The sequence below is a fragment of the Clupea harengus genome, chromosome 7 (assembly GCF_900700415.2).
Source record: "Clupea harengus chromosome 7, Ch_v2.0.2, whole genome shotgun sequence".
NCBI classification, from domain to species: Eukaryota; Metazoa; Chordata; class Actinopteri; order Clupeiformes; family Clupeidae; genus Clupea; species Clupea harengus.
The window spans coordinates 23,659,063-23,676,562 of NC_045158.1; the positions used below are offsets into that span (position 1 = coordinate 23,659,063).

A 17,500-nucleotide genomic window follows, 5' to 3' on the forward strand; every position below is an offset into this window, starting at 1 on the left:
GCGTCCGTCTGTGCTGTGGTGTCCATTTGGTTTGGTTCGCTTCCTGTTTATTTGTTTGTTTGTTTGTTTGTTTAGGGCTGAGGACTTTGTTTAGGTTAGCTGCCCTTGAGTCTCACACACATGGCTAGAATCCCCCACCTCCTCTCCCAGGGCTTTGCTTTGCTCCCCCGTCTGCTCCTCCACTTCCCTCCTGTCTGTGCTCTCCAAGCCTAGTGTGTGTGTGTGTGTGTGTGTGTGTGTGTGTGTGCGTGCGCGTGTGTTTGTGCGCGTTTGCGCGCGTGTGTGTATGATTCTGTATGTGTGTGAATATTATTACTGTTATGATTACCGATGATTATTATTATTATATCACATATTCTTTTACAATCACACATACTGTGTGTGTGGTGTGTGTGTGTGTGTGTGTGTTTGAGTTACTGTGAGTGAGTGTGCCTTGCGTATTCATGTGTGTGTGTGTGTGTGTGTGTGTGTGTGTTGCCTCTCTGTCTGCTGTCCAGTGGTTTCTATGGTGATTGAGCTCCTTAACTCTTTCCTCTCCAGGTTCCTCAGGGTCTTATAGCCTCCCAACCCCAAACACTGGGGACTTGTTCATGAGCATGCAGAGTCTGAGTGGAGACTCTTACCAGGGCCAAGTCGGAGCCAATGTGCAGTCTCAGGTAGGCGCGCTTCAGGGTCGCCCCGGGCAACAACGGCAGATACACAATCAGACTCTAGACTCTAGTCATTAGATTAAGATCCAGTCACATGCCCTAACCCCTCCCTCCCCCCCGCCCCCGCCCCCCGCCCCGCCCCTCTCTCTTAGTGTCATGGACAGACTGAGAGGTGTTGGGGCTAGTCCAAATTCTCACCTAAAAAAACAAGGATGAAGCATCGCTTCAGACTGCTACCTGACCCTGCTGTTGGGGGGGCAATAATCTGTTGGATTACTGTAGATTAGATGAAGTGATTTGAAAGGTTAACTGATGGCCCTGAGACAGACAGACGTTTTGCAGTGTTTTGCAAGTAAATGTTGTGAATGCCTTTGGCTCTGGCTTGGGCTCCTGGGTTTGTATCGGGTGGATGGATGGAAGTTCCTTCCTGTCTGACATCACATCCTCTCCCGTCCTCGTCATCACGTGTGCGCTTCCTGTCTGTGGTGTTTCTCCATCCTAAGTGGGTGTCTGTGGTGTGAAAAGTGCCATGCATGCAAGACACATATTGTAAATAAACCGATTTTAAAAGGGACTTCATAGGAAATGATTGTTTAGATTGATACATATATATATTTAAAGTTTTAGATTCCATGCTGTATTTAGTGTGGAACTTTCCGCAGGCACCTCAGTGTCAGTGAAGGTGTGTGTGTGTGTGTGTGTGTGTGTGTGTGTGTGTGTGTGTGTGTGTGTGTGTGTGTGTGTGTGTGTGTGTGTGTGTGTGTGTGAGTCCTGTTCCCCCTAACTGAGCATGTGAAAGTGTCAGTGTGTTTTCAGGTGCATCCATGAGTCTGCGTCATGCACTTGTGTGTGTGTGTGTGTGTGTGTGTGTGTGTGTGTGTGTGTGTGTGTCAACTCCTGGTGGAATTTTCTGTCAAAGGAACAGCAAAGCAAGTGAAAGGGGAGGGGGGGAATTCCAGCTCTTTTTGTTGATGCCTTTTTTTTGCAGATATCATCCGTTTCTATTTGTGTTCATTTATTTTCTCCTTTTAATGAGCGCATCTGCATCTCTTACCCCTTTCTCCCCAACGCATCCCTAGTGTGTGCTGTCGTCTCGTCTGTGTTAGTCTGTGGTGTGTGTGTGAGAGAGTGTGTGTGTATACTGTATGTGTTCATCTGAGAGAGAAGGCCTCTCTCTATATGTGTGTGTGTGTGTGTGTGTATGGGTGTGAGTGTGTTGTGTGTGTGTGTGTGTGTCTGTGTCTGTGTGTCTGTCTGTGTGTGTGTGTGTGCGTGTATGTGTGTGTGTGTGTGTGTGTGTGTGTGTGTGTGTGTGTGTGCGTGCGTGTGTGTGTGTGTGTGTGTGTCAGACACAAGGCATTGACAGTCTTGACCTCTCCCCTCTGCAGGTGGATACTCTGCGCCATGTTATCAGTCAGACGGCAGGATACAGTGATGGCCTTGGAGGAAACGCTATGTACAGTCCACATAGCCTGAATGTAAGTCAGTACTACACTCACACACACACACTGACCTACACACACACACACACTCACTGACCTACACACACACACACTGAGCTCACAGCACACCTAAACATATAACTTAACCACAGTCACACACAAATGTAACACACGCCATAAACACAAACAAAAACAGTGAACACACAGCACATATTACAAAACCAGGGCTACACACACAACTACAATGCAGTTAAGGACAATGCAGTTAATTACAGTTCAATTCAGGAATGATCTTCATCAATAATGAGCCCTTAACATAGATATTTATCATGATTCTTTGTCATGCTCATGCATTTTACAGTAATATCAGCTCAGTGCGTAGACAGACTGACACAATTTCATGATGTCAGGATGAAATCTGTCTCTGTTAACCCGTTTTGGCGGCGACGATTTAAAAGGCAATATGTTCGGCGCGCGCAGCTTCGCAGAGATGACATAGCGCCGTAACCCTATCACGCTGGAAGTGAGCGCCATTTAGTTGTGCGTCTGGGTGCTGTTTAACTGTTTTTGAAATGCTTCAAAGAGCGAGCGCTGTCCTTATCAGCGTGATGGAATATGAAAGGCGGATCGCCTGAAGCCGGCTGCCGACATGAATTCCTTCTCCCTTGATAAGAGCTGATACGCTTCTTTTTTTTTTTATAAGACTCTGCATAATCTCAAGCCACCAGGGTATAGATTGATTTATTTGATGAGAGAGAGAAAGAGGGAGATAGAGAGAGAGGGAGGCAGGAAGAATGTAAAGAGACGCTCGCTGACAGGAGTGGTACAGAATGAGATATTTGTTTTTATGTGATTTCTTTTTTCTTTGTCTCGAAGCAAGAGACGTGAATTTCTTCTTTTCTTCCTGTAATGGGACCCATGTGGCTCGTGTTTGTACTTTGACATTTTAGAATATATTCAGCATAATATAAAAGAAAAAAAAAAAAACTATACCCTGAAGAATTGTATTCTTCGATACACTAACAAAATAACAATAAACATAGCTATAAAGCTAGCAGCGATGCTATTCTTCACGTTTACTGTTGTACGTGTGTAGCGCGCTGTGTGACGCTGTAACAGATGCTTGTATGGCTGCGGTTTTGTCTGGAGGGGCGAAGGGTCAAGTATGGTTTATAGTGTGTGAAGTGTTGAGTGTGTGCGGTTTATAGTGTGTGTGTGTGTGTGCGCAGCAGAACGAAACCAGACGGAGGGTTAGCGCGTGGAGTTAGCGCTGAAGCTCGCTAAAGCTCGCTTCACTCCGCTGCGTCGCTTCAGCGTCTTGTGCTTCCCTGGCCCCCGCAGCGCCTCATACGACATGTCAGCTTCTCACACACCCCACCCCCTTGTGTCTCACACACTCTCACACACACTCGCTGAGCTTCTCACTCCAATGCGCTGCTTAGGTCACATCGCACTCCATCAGCAGAGCAACCAAAACAACGACAGCTCAAACCTCCGCACCCGCACCCACACACACACACACACACACACACACACACACACACTCTCCCCATCCTCTCCCTCAAAATATATAAATAATGCATCTTCTGCTCGTTGTAATTCATGCAATGAAAAAAAAAAAGGAAAAAAGATGTGAAACTAAAAAAGGGAAAAAAATGACGTTGAGGAGAAAGAGGCAGACTGTGTGTGTGTGTGTGTGTGTGTGTGGAAAGCCGGAGAGCGGTGTGATGGTGATGTACATGATGTGTCTGGGCAGTGTGTGTGTGTGTGTGTGTGTGTGTGTGTGACAGAGAGAGAGAGCGAGAGCCCTCCTGGTGCCACTCCTGTTATAGAGCATACGGCCCAGACGCCAGGGTGTGTGTGTGTGTGTGTGTGTGTGTGTGTGTGTGTGTGTGTGTGTGTGTGTGTGTGTGTGTGTGTGTGTGTGTGTGTGTGTGTGTGTGTGAGAGACGCCAGGGCCCAGCAGTGTGTGTGTGTGTGTGTGTGTGTGTGTGTGTGTGTGTGTGTGTGTGTGTGTGAGAGACGCCAGGGCCCAGCAGCCAAGATAAATCTATTTATTGACCTATTCCAGGAACTCTAAATCAGCGAAATCCTAATTCTGCCACCGGAGCAGGAGAGCACGGGGCCTCCAGCAGTGTGTGTGTGTGTGTGTGTGTGTGTGTGTGTGTGTGTGTGTGTGTGTGTGTGTGTGTGTGTGTGTGTGTGTGTGAGACGCGAGCACAGGGCCTCCAGCAGCTCGCCCGAGCCCAGCGCTCCCCCTGTAATACAGACAAATTGTTTTGATAATGAAGCGCATCATAAATAAATTAGCATACGCTAACCTTTTGTTGTGTGAAACAGAGAGAGAGAGAGAGACGGAGAGAGAGACGGAGAGAGAGACGGAGAGAGAGACTGAGAGAGGGGGGGGATGAAACATACAGTGGGAGAGCAAGAAACACAAAAGACAGGAAGATAAGACAAAACAAAGAGAAAGCAGAGCAAGAGATAGAGAGATGGAGAGATAGAGAGAGATATGGAGAGAGATGGAGAGATAGAGAGAGATGAAGAGATAGAGAGGGAGGTGGAAAGAGATTTTGAGAGGGAAACAGAGACAAAAGAGAGAAAGAAAATTAGACGAGAGAGAAATAGAGAGAGGGACTAGAGAGAAAGAAAAAAAAAGAAAAAGAGATAAAGCTTGAGACAGAGTGAGAAAAGAAAAAGGAGATGTATAGAGAGATAGAGACAGCGAGAGAAAGAGGATGTGGGAAACAGAGATGAGAGAGAGAGAGAGAGAGAGAGAGATGAAAGAGAGAGAGAGGGAGAGAGAGAGGGAGAGAGATCAGAAACAAAGGAAGAAAAAGAAGAAGGATAAAGTATCTGTCAGTGGAAGAATGAGAGAGCGAGAGGGATGGAAGAGATAGGGAAAGAGAATGAGAGAGAGAGGGATAGAGAAAGAGAATGAGAGACCGAGGGATAGAGAAAGAGAATGAGAGAGGGAGAGGGATGGGAGAGATAGGGAAAGAGAATGAGAGAGCGAGGGATAGAGAAAGAGAGTGAGAGAGCGAGGCATAGAGAAAGAGAATGAGAGACTGAGGGATGGGGGAATGGCCATGAGCACCAGGCAGCACAGGGAGCCCATTGGGGATCCAGCAGGGTCTCTCCCTCCACGCCCGCACCCACCCGGAGGTCTCTGTGCTGGGGGTGTGTGTAGGGGAGTGGGGGGGGGCTGCCGGAGGTCTCTGTGCTGGGTGTGTGTGTGGGGGGGTTTGGGGGGCTGCCTGAGTTCTCTGCGCTCGGTGTGTGTGTGGGGGGGGGCTGCGTCACTTCCATTCAGCGTCGGCCTGTCCAACTGGCCCGCCCGCCCCACAAGCCCCCCCCTCGCACCGCCTCACTGACAGCCAAATATGGAGCGACAAGCCGTCCTCCACCACAGAAATCTGATTAGACATCGATTCCAGCCGTCCCTCCTATTGGCTGCGACGCCGGGCAAATTTGTTTCCGAGAGAGAGTGTCTATCTGTCTCGCCCTCTCTCTCTCCCTCCCTCTCTCTTTCTCTCTCTCTCCCTCTCTCCCTCTCTCTCTTTTGCTCTCTCTCTCCCTGCCTCTCTCTCTTTTGCTCTCTCTCTCCCTCCCTCTCTCTCTCTCTCTCTCTCTCCCTCTGTCACCCTCTCTCTCTCTCTCCCTCTCTCTCTCTCTCTCCCTCTCTCTCTCCCTCAGCAGTGGTGGCAGTGTTATGTTGAAAATCCCTGTCGGCCCGCTCGCCTCAGTATTAGAGGAGACACCCACTCTTATTAATTTCTTAATATATCAGTGAACAGGGAGCACACACACCACGTCACACACCAGGGAGCACACACTCCTCATCACACACCAGGGTACACACACCTCCTGCTGGGAGTACCTCTCACTGGCAGACAGGCATCCTTATGCACACGCACACACACACACACACACACACACACTTTTATGTGTGCATCCTCATGCATATGCATAAACTCGCATACGCACACACACACACACACACACACACACACAAGCACACACACACACACACACACACACACACACACACACACACACACACACACACATACAGACACGTCTGTATGCATCCTCTTGTGCAGACCCAGATATTAATAAAAATAAATGAAACATATAATATAAATTCATAAATACATATAAATAATTAAAATATTATGGGCGTGATTCCTAGTGTTAAATATTCACAACATTGTAGATATAATACAGTGATATAAATCCATATTAAAAGTGCTAATGTTGTGTCTTTTGTCTTTGTTTGTGGCAGGCAAATGGCGGGTGGCAGGATGCAACCACTCCGTCCTCCATCATCTCCCCAACCGAAGGACCGGGCAGCGTGCACTCTGATACCTCGATTTGATCATACACACACACACACACACACACACACACACACACACACACACACACACACACTCACACATCTCATCCCCCTGCTGAAGAACCCCAACTACAGCGCCCGCCACAGACTGACCAATCAGAGAGGCTGAACCAGCTGTCAGAAACCAATCGTCTGGCTGCGTTTATTTCATGCGTTCAGCGGCGCTCATCCTTTTTGACCTCTGTGTTTTCAATATTCGTTGACTTCTCCTGTCATCTGCTTCAACACGTGTTTTTTCTATTCTGATTTGTTCTCCACCCGTATGTTTGTTCAATGGTGGGGAGGCGAGTCTGTGCGAGTGTGTGAAACCAAACCCACCTGTTAATAGAAATACAAATAGATATCAATGACCAAGACCATTCATATGGCCCTGAATATGTTTCAGGCATCCGAATAGACACACACCTTCGTGTTCATTCCTGTTCGACTAGTGGGACCGAGTATCCACTGGTGCCTCCACCTTTCCTCTACTCGTAGTATGTACTCAGTCAGCACTCCATACTCAAACTGTACTCCATACTCCAGACAGTGCTTTTGTAAGTATACTGATTTACCCCTTCGGTTTGGCCTTCTGTGGGAGTCAGCGTGCTGTCGGCCGTAGCCGGTCTCCTGAAGAGAGCAGGCAGCTGTAGTGTGTGTGTGTAGTGTGGAAGTAAGGTGGACCCAAAGACCCAGACCAGAACCGGTTCTGGCCCAAAATCCTGGTCCAGACGTCCTGCTTGTTGTCTGTTTAGTAGCGGCAGGGTTCATCCACTTAGTTAGCAGGACTAACAAGCGTCAGACAGCATTGAGGGGGATATCGCTCACGGCTCACACACACATGTGTCTCATTTGGCCTCACACACCTAAATTGTTCCAGTGTATCAGAGGCCCTTGCCACAGCATTCAATATAAATCTAAAGGTGCACTCTTTTTCGGAAACGTTTTTAAATGTCCGACCTGTATCAGCATTCTCTCATAGCGTTCGCCGACACATCAAGCATCATCACACGTATCATTATGAATGAGGTGGATTTGGGATTTTTTGCATTGTATTGATAACTAAAAAAAAAGAGTCTTTAACCTTTTCTCGGAAATAGCTATGGGTCTTGCGGTTTCGCCAATTAGTTGTAGAACTTCATTTTGGCAACAGAAGACACCGACCACAAAAATGCGTTGTATATAATATAGCTTAAGAGTCTTTATACATCCCACCAATCAGAGCTCAGCTTTATTACCTCATCAGGCCCATAGAAACCAATAGAATTCCAACATTCTCTAGCTTAGAATGCTCACGTACTACCTCTATAAAACAATATCATCACCATATTTTATGCCTTTTGATTTTTTACTTTGGGTTTTCACTTTGTTTGTTTGCATCTTGTAACAAACTTCTTTTTCTTCATGTAATCTAATGTATATTTTAATCTTCTAAGAAAACCAAGTTGCTTTGTTGCAGCTTTTAAAAAGACAAAAATAAAAAAATTGTCAATGATAATATGAATAAATGAATTACAGGATTATGGGGGATGAGGGGAGACGAGAAACGAGTGAAATTCTTTTTGTGGTGAATTTTGAGGGAGGGAGCGGGGAAACGTTCGGACATTACTTAACACCAAACAGTGAAACTGTTGTACATACTGAGGAACATTTTGAATGTTGATCATCTGTTACATGCAAAAAAGGAAAAAAAATCTCATACGAGGAAACTGTAATGCATAGAGGTTTCAGCAGTCAGGCTGAACATTTCCCCCTGTTTGACAGCGGGCAAAAACTTTCTTTCTCTTTTTTGTATTGTATGTGACTCTGAGACGGATAAAGTCATGACAGTTTATTTGTGGCAGTGATTCTAATGTATTAAACTGTTTCGTGTTTCTTTCTTATCAGACGGCGCCCCAGACTGACAAGTCTTCCTTGTGGTAGTTATGTGTAATTTCAAACATGAATAAACGTTTTCCTTTAAAGATGGAAAAGCCAAGCCTTCCCACTCTCTCGTTCTCTCATTTTCCAGCGTCAATGACAATTCAAAATGTTCCCAATATACAGAAGGATTTTAGATCATTCTATATTTGTTTCATTCTTCGGGACTGAAGTAGATCACACACACCCATATTGTGAGTTCATGCTCACACACTCTGACATATGCACACGCATATACACGCAGGCAGACATAACACAAAGTGAATTTAGATCACATTCCATCCCAGGCGTTCTACTGACTAATTGATCTCAACAAGCTGGATGCATGCAGGCTTGCTAATTGGTGAAATCATGGCAACTTGTGACACATTGCTTAAACAATCAGAGACCGTGTGTGTGTGTGTGTGTGAGCCAGAGTTGCACATGGTTGTGACAGGGTACAGAGACTGACAGCAGCCTTCTTGAGCCTTGTTGAGCCTTGTTGAGTGTGTGTGTGTGTGTGTGTGTGTGTGTGCTTCCCTCCCGGGCTTCTCCCTCTCACTGATCAGGGGTCTGGCGTGCCTAGGCTCGAGGGCCCTTCTGAAGTATTCGCTTTGATTGGAATCCATGGAACAGCTTGCAAGAACACATTACATGTGCCAGGGTGACGCGTGACAAGATCGTCTTAATAGTGCTAATTGTTGCCTGAGCTCAATGACAAATGCAACTTAATTAATTGCCTTGATTAATTGGGTTGTTTGCAGGTCAGAGCTTACACCAAATCCTGGATTACCCTAAACAAGTAAAGATGTAACATCTATGAATAATACCCCCCTCCCCCAGCCCCCCCACCCCTGTGTTGTAAGTGGCCTGCTAGTGCTGAGGACTATAAAGAGAAGACATCCAATCAAATAAGATACCCCGCTAAACACACAAGCTCAGGGCGCGTACATTGAGGGGAGCAGCCAGCACCAGATGGATGGAGCTAGCGGGGAGATTTGGGCATCAGTGGGCAGGATTAGGGACCCCGGCAGCGTGGCAGCGTGGCATTTACCCAGACAGACAGGAGATTAGCGGTGACGGGAGGGATGAGGAACCTGCTGTACAAATGTGTCTTTCTGTTTGAAGAAAAAAAGTATTGATTAGTACATCTGTGTGTCCATACGCGTGTGTCCATACGCGTCTGTCCACATAGCATGTGTTAGCTGAGGAAGAAGACTCGTCTCCGCTCCGCTTATACTGTTTTCCTTCGCTGTGTTTGGACCAAGGAAGTGGTGTCTACACACATACACACATACACACACATACACACATACAGAGACACACACACACACACACACACACACACACAGAGAGAGAGACACACAAACACACAGACACACACACACACACACACATAGAGACACACACACAGACACAGACACACACACACACACACACACACACACACACACACAGAGAGAGACACACACGGACACACACACACACACAGACACACACACACACACACACACACACACACGCACACGCACACACACACACACACACGCACACACACACACACACACACACACACACAGAGACACACACCACACACACACACACACACACACACACACACACAGAGACACACACAGACACACACACACACACAGACACACACACACACACAGAGAGAGACACACACAAACACACAGACACACACACACCACACACACACACACACACACACACACACACACACACACACACACACACACACACACACACACAGAGACACACACGGACACACACACACACAGACACACACACACACTTTCTCTTTCTTTGCTGGCCTTATAGCGCTTGCCTCCTGACCCCTACAGGTTTACCACACAAGAGAGCCTATTTGTCTCCGTGACGTTTTCAGAAGGAAACTCCTCTGGGCAGACACTAATGCCGCTTCCCTTTACCATCAGATCATTATTGGCCAGGAGCACAGAACTGCCCTGCTTTCACAAGGGGTCACAAAGGGGGCATCACCGAGGGATACAGACGCCATGGCGACCAGGATCACACCCTCTGCCTCCACCAAACCTGTGTGTCCCGGTGTCCCCGCCGCCCTAAAAGCCAGTGCCCAACAGTGGCTGTGGGGCTCAGGGCATTTTAATGGAGTACGGGGAAGAACCTGCGCCTCGCCGTCTGGGACCTCATGTGCTTTACAGAGTCAGCATATCAGCATTAGGCACACTCAAAATCACACACACACACACACACACACACAGTCCTCTGGACTGCAGGAGGAGTGTGCGTGTGTGTGTGTGTGTTTGTGTGTGTGTGTGTGTGTGAGTAAAGTTAGGGACAGCAGAGGTGAGAGCGTCATGCCATCCCTCTCCCACCTGGCAAAAGAAAGCCAACGCCACACACACACACACACACACACACACTCACACACTCACACACACACACACACACACACACACTCGCACACCTGCTTCTCCCGCCTCTGACCCTGTTAGTGTAAAAAATGAAGGATGGACACGGAGAAGGATTTGGGGCAAAGTGTAAAATGAGGCAAAACCCGGGGAACAGGGGAAAGGTGCTTCATCAGGGGCCAGACGAGGGGCGCCGGGGCGAGGTGCTTCATCAGAGAGCCCCGAGACACAGAGACACAGAGACACAGAGACACACACACAAAGAGAGAGAAAAAAAAAACCGCTAAAAGAATATCCTTGAGAAAATTCTTTAAGGGCAAGGGTGGTTGAAGAATTTCAAGCAGTGCTTTTTCTTTCTCTTTTTCTTCAAGGTCTCATTAATTATTTCATTCTATTTTGTTAACATTTTTTTCATTTCTATTTGATATTTCTTTTTCTAGTTTTGTATTAATGTCATTTGTGTATCCCCCCCCTGGTCTGTCCACTAGTCTGTCCCCTAACTGAGCCTTAACTGAGCCTTAACTGAGCCGCCATGCTGTGCAGCAGATAGAATAAGCCTTAACTGAGCCGCCATGCTGTGCAGCACAGAGAATAAGCCTTAACTGAGCCACCATTGCTGTGCAGCACAGAGAATAAGCCTTAACTGAGCCGCCATGCTGTGCAGCACAGAGAATAAGCCTTAACTGAGCCACCATTGCTGTGCAGCACAGAGAATAAGCCTTAACTGAGCCACCATTGCTGTGCAGCACAGAGAATAAGCCTTAACTGAGCCGCCATGCTGTGCAGCACAGAGAATAAGCCTTAACTGAGCCACCATTGCTGTGCAGCACAGAGAATAAGCCTTAACTGAGCCACCATTGCTGTGCAGCACAGAGAATAAGCCTTAACTGAGGCCGCCATTGCTGTAATTTCTTTTAATTGCCTCCTTTGTTGGTTCCAATCCTCCTGCCTCCATGGCCAGACACCGATCCATAAAGCAGTACAATAAGCCATTTGACCTTCTGCAGCGGTGCAGGTAAACCTATTTAGCAGGGACTCAATCAAGTGCTCCCAGTGGTCAATACGACTCATAATTAGGGGGAGCAGGCAGTGGTATAGGCTGCGGAGCGTGAATAATGAAAGCCCGAGCCAACTCCCTGCATGTTCCCGCTGAAATGATTGTCCTGCCAACAAATACCTTCAATAGCCTCATTTGTCCTGAGTTGCAGTGAACAGCGATAATATTGCGCGTCAGTCGGTGAGGGGGAGGCCACTGGCCGACAGCGTTGATCACTCACTCTGATTGAATATGCATGTATCGCACATGTTTACATGTATTGAAAAAAACACACACATACACACATTCATATAGACATAAAGGCATTTCAGTGACATTACTAAGGACCTTTGCGACTGCCGTAAGGTTAATGGATAATGAATTTCAATGGTATTTACATGTTTCGCTTGCCGATGTGTGCAGCATTCGAACTCCATACCATTACTGAATGGAGATTGACCCACTAGTTAAACATAATAGATTTTGCCTCAACTTTCAGATCGTTCAGTGTTGACTCAGTTAATAGTTTTTTTCTAGTTTATAAAATTAGACTTACTTATGTGATCGTTCATTTAGCATGTTGTTCAAAGTCAGCTGCAGTCATTTTATCGGATCTTTTCAGAAAAACTAAAACAGCATGCTGATCACCACGGAGACCAACCAGCTTTAGCAACAGAGGTTTGTGATAGCATCATGTTTGGGTGTAAAAGGGGGTTCCTCGAAATTCCTCCGTCGTTCTCAAGCAAGAGTGGGGCGAGGTTCCCCCCCTTTGTGAAAAACTCTGTGGGCAAATAATCCAACAGTTAGGGATGTCACCATCTACAGTCCATAACATCATCAAATGATTCAGGGAGTCCAGAGAAATCTCTGCATGTAAGGGACAAGACCGAAAAACCAACACTGAATGCCTGTGACCTTCAACCCCTCAGGAGGCATTACAACTGCATTAATGCGACGTGAGCATGGAGCACTTCAGAAAACTGTCACCGGTGAACCCAGCATGTCGCTACATCCTCACATGCGAGTTCAGACTCTACACATGCGAATTCAGACTCTACACATGTGAGTTCAGACTCTACACATGCAAAGCAAAAGCGATATATCAACAACACCCAGTAACACCCAGTGATCTCAGGGCCCGAGCTCATGTGTGAAAAGTGTGAGCTGAGCAGCTGGGCAGCTGAAGCTGTATATCAAACAAGAATGGGATTAATTTCAACAATTTGTGTCCTGAGTTCCTAAACGGTACCTGTGTGTGGTTAAAAAAACGAAACAGTTTTTACAAAAAATAAAACAATCAAGTTTTATCAGTTTAAACATTAAATATATTGTCTTTGAAAAAGGACTTGAAAATCATTGCATTCTATTTTTATTTATCGTTTAACACAGCACTCCATCATTTTTGGAATTGGGGTTGTAATTTCTTCATTAGAGGGGACGATCTCAATCACACACCTCTGACCTCTGACCTCTCACTGGCCGTCTGACTGATCCCAGGCCCTAACCCTGGGCACGACCCCGCCCGCACCTGGGGCACCTGGAGCTGTGTGCCGTGGGTGGGGGGGTAATGGAACCTGGTTTAGAGGTGAGAGGGGTGCCCTGACTGACCGCGCGGGGCAATTAACTGAAATGTCAGGCGATTCTAATTCGAGTTATTCTGTCTGTCTGTGGTCCAGGGTCTGCCTGCATGGGTCATTGGCTCCCAATTTAAAATGGAAATTGACATCCATTTATTCCCATTTTCTCTGCGGACCCTTTCAGAATGAGCCGCTCTCTTAACATAGGGCAGCAGGAGGGGGGGGGGGGGGGCAGTAAGCTGCACCAAATCGGCTCTTGGACCAGATCGGCTCTTGGACCTCGCATGCACCTTTTCGATGCAAGCCCAGCATCTAACATCAAACACGTCTTCAGAGAAAATGAGCGTGTGTGTAGCTGAGGATGGGGCATTAGCGTGGTGTGTTTGCTGATTAATTGCTGCTGGTGGTATTTGCATAGCATTTATTAAGTGCACACACGCACTGTTTTGCCTCTCATTGAGCAGCATCGTTCCTCTTTCTCCTCTCCGGCCGCCTGTGTGAGGTATTGCACACGTGTTTAATGTAGCAGTAATTACAACAAACAAAAACAAAGAGCTTTGTGGCGAGCTGGCGTTTGTTGCGGTGCGAATTAAGCCATGTGCATAAATGTGTTTAACTCGGCAGAACTGACCGAGAGACCTTTCGAAAGGGAAGAAGTTACATTTGTTAAAGACGCAGCCTATTAGAGCCTCCTGCAAGCTTCATTAAAGACAACATTTTCTGAGTAAAATTTACCATGAAAAGCATGCATCATTAAATATGGAAATTCTGAATTTTATTAGCAATCTGCTGGATCTGAGCTGACGCCAATTAAATTAAAGGAAGATATCATTTATTAAGGCAGAGTTCATATTCTGTTAAATATGAAATGTAATTTTCTCTTCTGCACTGATGGATTGCTGGCGATGTTTTGTTCAAAGACCCATTTCAATACAGGAACGTTGTTTGGACATTAAAATTTTAAACCATTCTCATTGCCAAGTAAGGCCTCACACCAAATGAAATTGTTATGATTTAAACCATAAATTAATAAACACATTTGAGGAAACGGAAAACCGCAACCCTATTTTTCATTATCACCACTTTAATATTTCATGCTCCGGTCTCACAAACCCGTTATAACAGAGGCTGGATCTCTCCCTCCCTCTCTCTCCCTCTCTCTCTCTCTCTCTCTCTCTCTCTCTCTCTCTCTCTCTCTCTTCCATTAAATCCAGCACATTTCCCTCTGATACTCGCCGTGTGTGGGCAAAATAAGATGCATTTCTCTCTCACACACGAACACATCCAATATGATCTTAACATTTGCCACACTCATACTAAATTTCCTGTCGAGTATACATACGGTTTGTTCACTGTGCTCTTGAGTATACATTTATTCATTTTAAATAGGCAGTGAGTATGCATGCTATATATTATATTCAGGCTGAGTCTATACTCACTTCGAGTGCATACTCACTCCTCACTCCAGTGCTCTGTGTGAAAGGAACAGCGATCCGTGCTGTAGTGTGGTACGTGAAAGGAACCGTGATCAGTGCTGTAGTGTGGTGTGTCACCTGTGAAAGGAACCGTGATCAGTGCTGTAGTGTGGTACGTGAAAGGAACCGTGATCAGTGCTGTAGTGTGGTGTGTCACCTGTGAAAGGAACAGTGATCCGTGCTGTAGTGTGGTACGTGAAAGGAACCGTGATCAGTGCTGTAGTGTGGGATGTGAAAGGAACCGTGATCAGTGCTGTAGTGTGGTACGTGAAAGGAACCGTGATCAGTGCTGTAGTGTGGTACGTGAAAAGAACCGTGATCAGTGCTGTAGTGTGGTGTGTCACCTGTAAAAGGAACAGTGATCCGTGCTGTAGTGTGGTACGTGAAAGGAACCGTGATCCGTGCTGTATTGAGGTATATCACCTGTAAGCGTGAGTTTCTAGTTTGACCGTAAGGTGACTGGGGCGTCTCGGAGACTGATCTCTTCCTGTATGAGAAGGGTCAAAACAGTAATGTCCCAAATTCACTCGCCTGGAGTTGAAATAAAGAAATATTGGGTCACACAGCCATGTGTTGATTGGTACTTGGTTAAAGTATGATGTATGACTCCCTCAGAATGTATAGCTATCTGCAAGTCATTACAGGGCTCTTTCTCTTCCCCCCGAATTCAATTCCACATTACATTTTAAAGGAGAACGTCCAGTCTTTTAATATGTGAATATAAATGGGCCAGTTATTCTAAAATGAGAGTGTGATTTATGACATATACTTTGTCAAATTAAGTATACTTTGGGGTAGGTGGTAGTTAAACAGAGCCCTGAAGTTTCAATGCTGGACTTCCCCTCTCACTTCGTCCACTATTACATTGTCAGCGGCTGATTAATGGGACAGAGGACACAGCATCATCCCCTGGATGGACCCGCAGGCTTTGAACCAGAGGACAGACAGTGCCACTGCTGGGACGGGAACGTTCAGGCCAACCTTCAGCGCTGCAGATATGCAGTAGACTAAGGCCCGCGCTGCAGATATGCGCTAGACTCAGGCCCACGCTGCAGATATGCAGTAGACTCAGGCCCGCGCTGCAGATATGCAGAAGATCCCAGCTCGCTATGCAGATATGCATTAGACTTCAGCCTGCTCTATGTCAGACTGCAGGGCCACATCCTCACAGTGCATTTACATTTACATTGAATCTTCTCGGTATGAGCACTTCCCTGGTGTCACACCAGAGACCTGGCTGTTGCTGACACCTCGGTCAACACGTTGCATTGTCTTTGCGATCTCCTTTATGTTATATCAGACAATGTAAAATGTAACTTTTAGAGTTCAAGCTGACCTGGCCAAGAGCCCGCTGGGTCCTTCGGCTGTGGAGGCCGTATAAGGGACGGGCGGGGCGGTGCGGAGCGGAGCAGGCGACGCCTCCTGGTGCCCCGCTGGTCCACAGTAACAGCTGCAGATTCTCACCGGTGTCAGGAGCGTCCGGTGGCTCAGCCAATTAACACCTGCGGGCAGCGGGCTGGCTACACACTCAGCCTCCATTCCCCTCCCCTCCACACAGCATCTGGAGTGTTTCTGTTCTCTTTGCTGCAGAATGTGTGTGTGTGTGTGTGTGTGTGTGTGCGTGTGAGAGAGAGAGAGAGAGCGAGAGAGCGAGAGAGGAAGAGAGTATTATGTGGATGATGATGAAGGGGGCTGATGATGGGCTTGTCGGGAGACGTGTACATGTGTGTGTGTGTGTGTGCGCGTGCGTGTGTGTGTGTTTGTGCAGCTTATCTGAGCTTGTTGGGAGATGTCAGGCCTGTGAGGCTGGCTGACAGCAGACAGATGTTCTCTTTAACTCTCTCTCTCTCACACACACACTCTCTCTCTCGCACACACACACACACTCTCTCACAGACACAAACACACTGTCTGTCCTCTCTCTCTCTCTCTCTCTCTCTCTCTCTCTCACACACCCTCTTTCTCTCTCTCTCACACACACACACACACGCACACGTACACCCATACACAAACTCTCCCTCTCTCACACACACACACACACACACACACACACACACACACACACACACACACACACTCACACGTCAGTGGCACAGACGCCTCACATAACTCCAACCCCCTGACACCACGCCATAGAGAACAGAAGAGCCGGGGAGAGACTGGCAGGTCTGAAATCACAGCTTTTTGTCTTCCTCTGCTTCTCTCCTTCATCCTTTCATCTCCCTCTCTTCCTCTGCTTCTCTCCTCCATCCTTTCATCTCCCTCTCTTTCTCTTTCATCTCCATCTCTTTGTCTTCCATCCCCACTGGGTCTCACATACGCTAGTGGTGAGTGGGGTGTAGAGAGGAGCTCATGGTGCTTTAACATGTGTTCATTTAGCTAGGAACTTATGTTTACTTAGCAGTAGCATATGAGTGCTCCCTATGTGTGTGTGTGTGTGTGTGTGCTCTCTATATGTGTGTGTTCTCTATATGTGTGTGTTCTCTATGTTTGTGTGTGTGTGCTCTCTATGTGTGTGTGTGTTCCCTGTGTGTACGTGTGTGTGTCCTCTATGTGTGTGTGTATGTGTGTGTGTGTTCCCTATGTGTGTTTTCTCTATGTGTGCGTGCTCCCTATGTGTGTGTGCTCA

General features: G+C 46.9%; 1 protein-coding gene across 9 annotated transcripts in view; it reads left to right on the forward strand.

The window, feature by feature from the left end:
- The window catches only part of pbx3b (pre-B-cell leukemia homeobox 3b), a 91,923-nt gene extending 83,470 nt beyond the window's left edge, over window positions 1-8,453 (forward strand). For 5 of the 9 annotated variants that reach the window (XM_031570895.2, XM_031570899.2, XM_031570896.2 and 2 more), the window contains 2 exons: window positions 2,039-2,128; window positions 6,378-6,526. In XM_031570895.2, coding sequence (XP_031426755.1) covers window positions 2,039-2,085 — 47 coding nt within the window. In that variant the 3' untranslated portion in view covers window positions 2,086-2,128; window positions 6,378-6,526. Of the gene's footprint in view, window positions 1-540; window positions 657-2,038; window positions 2,129-6,377 lie in introns of all 9 variants that reach the window. The other 4 variants (XM_031570890.1, XM_031570893.1, XM_031570892.1 and 1 more) reach the window with 1 other exon arrangement.
- The last annotated feature ends 9,047 nt before the right edge of the window (window positions 8,454-17,500 follow it).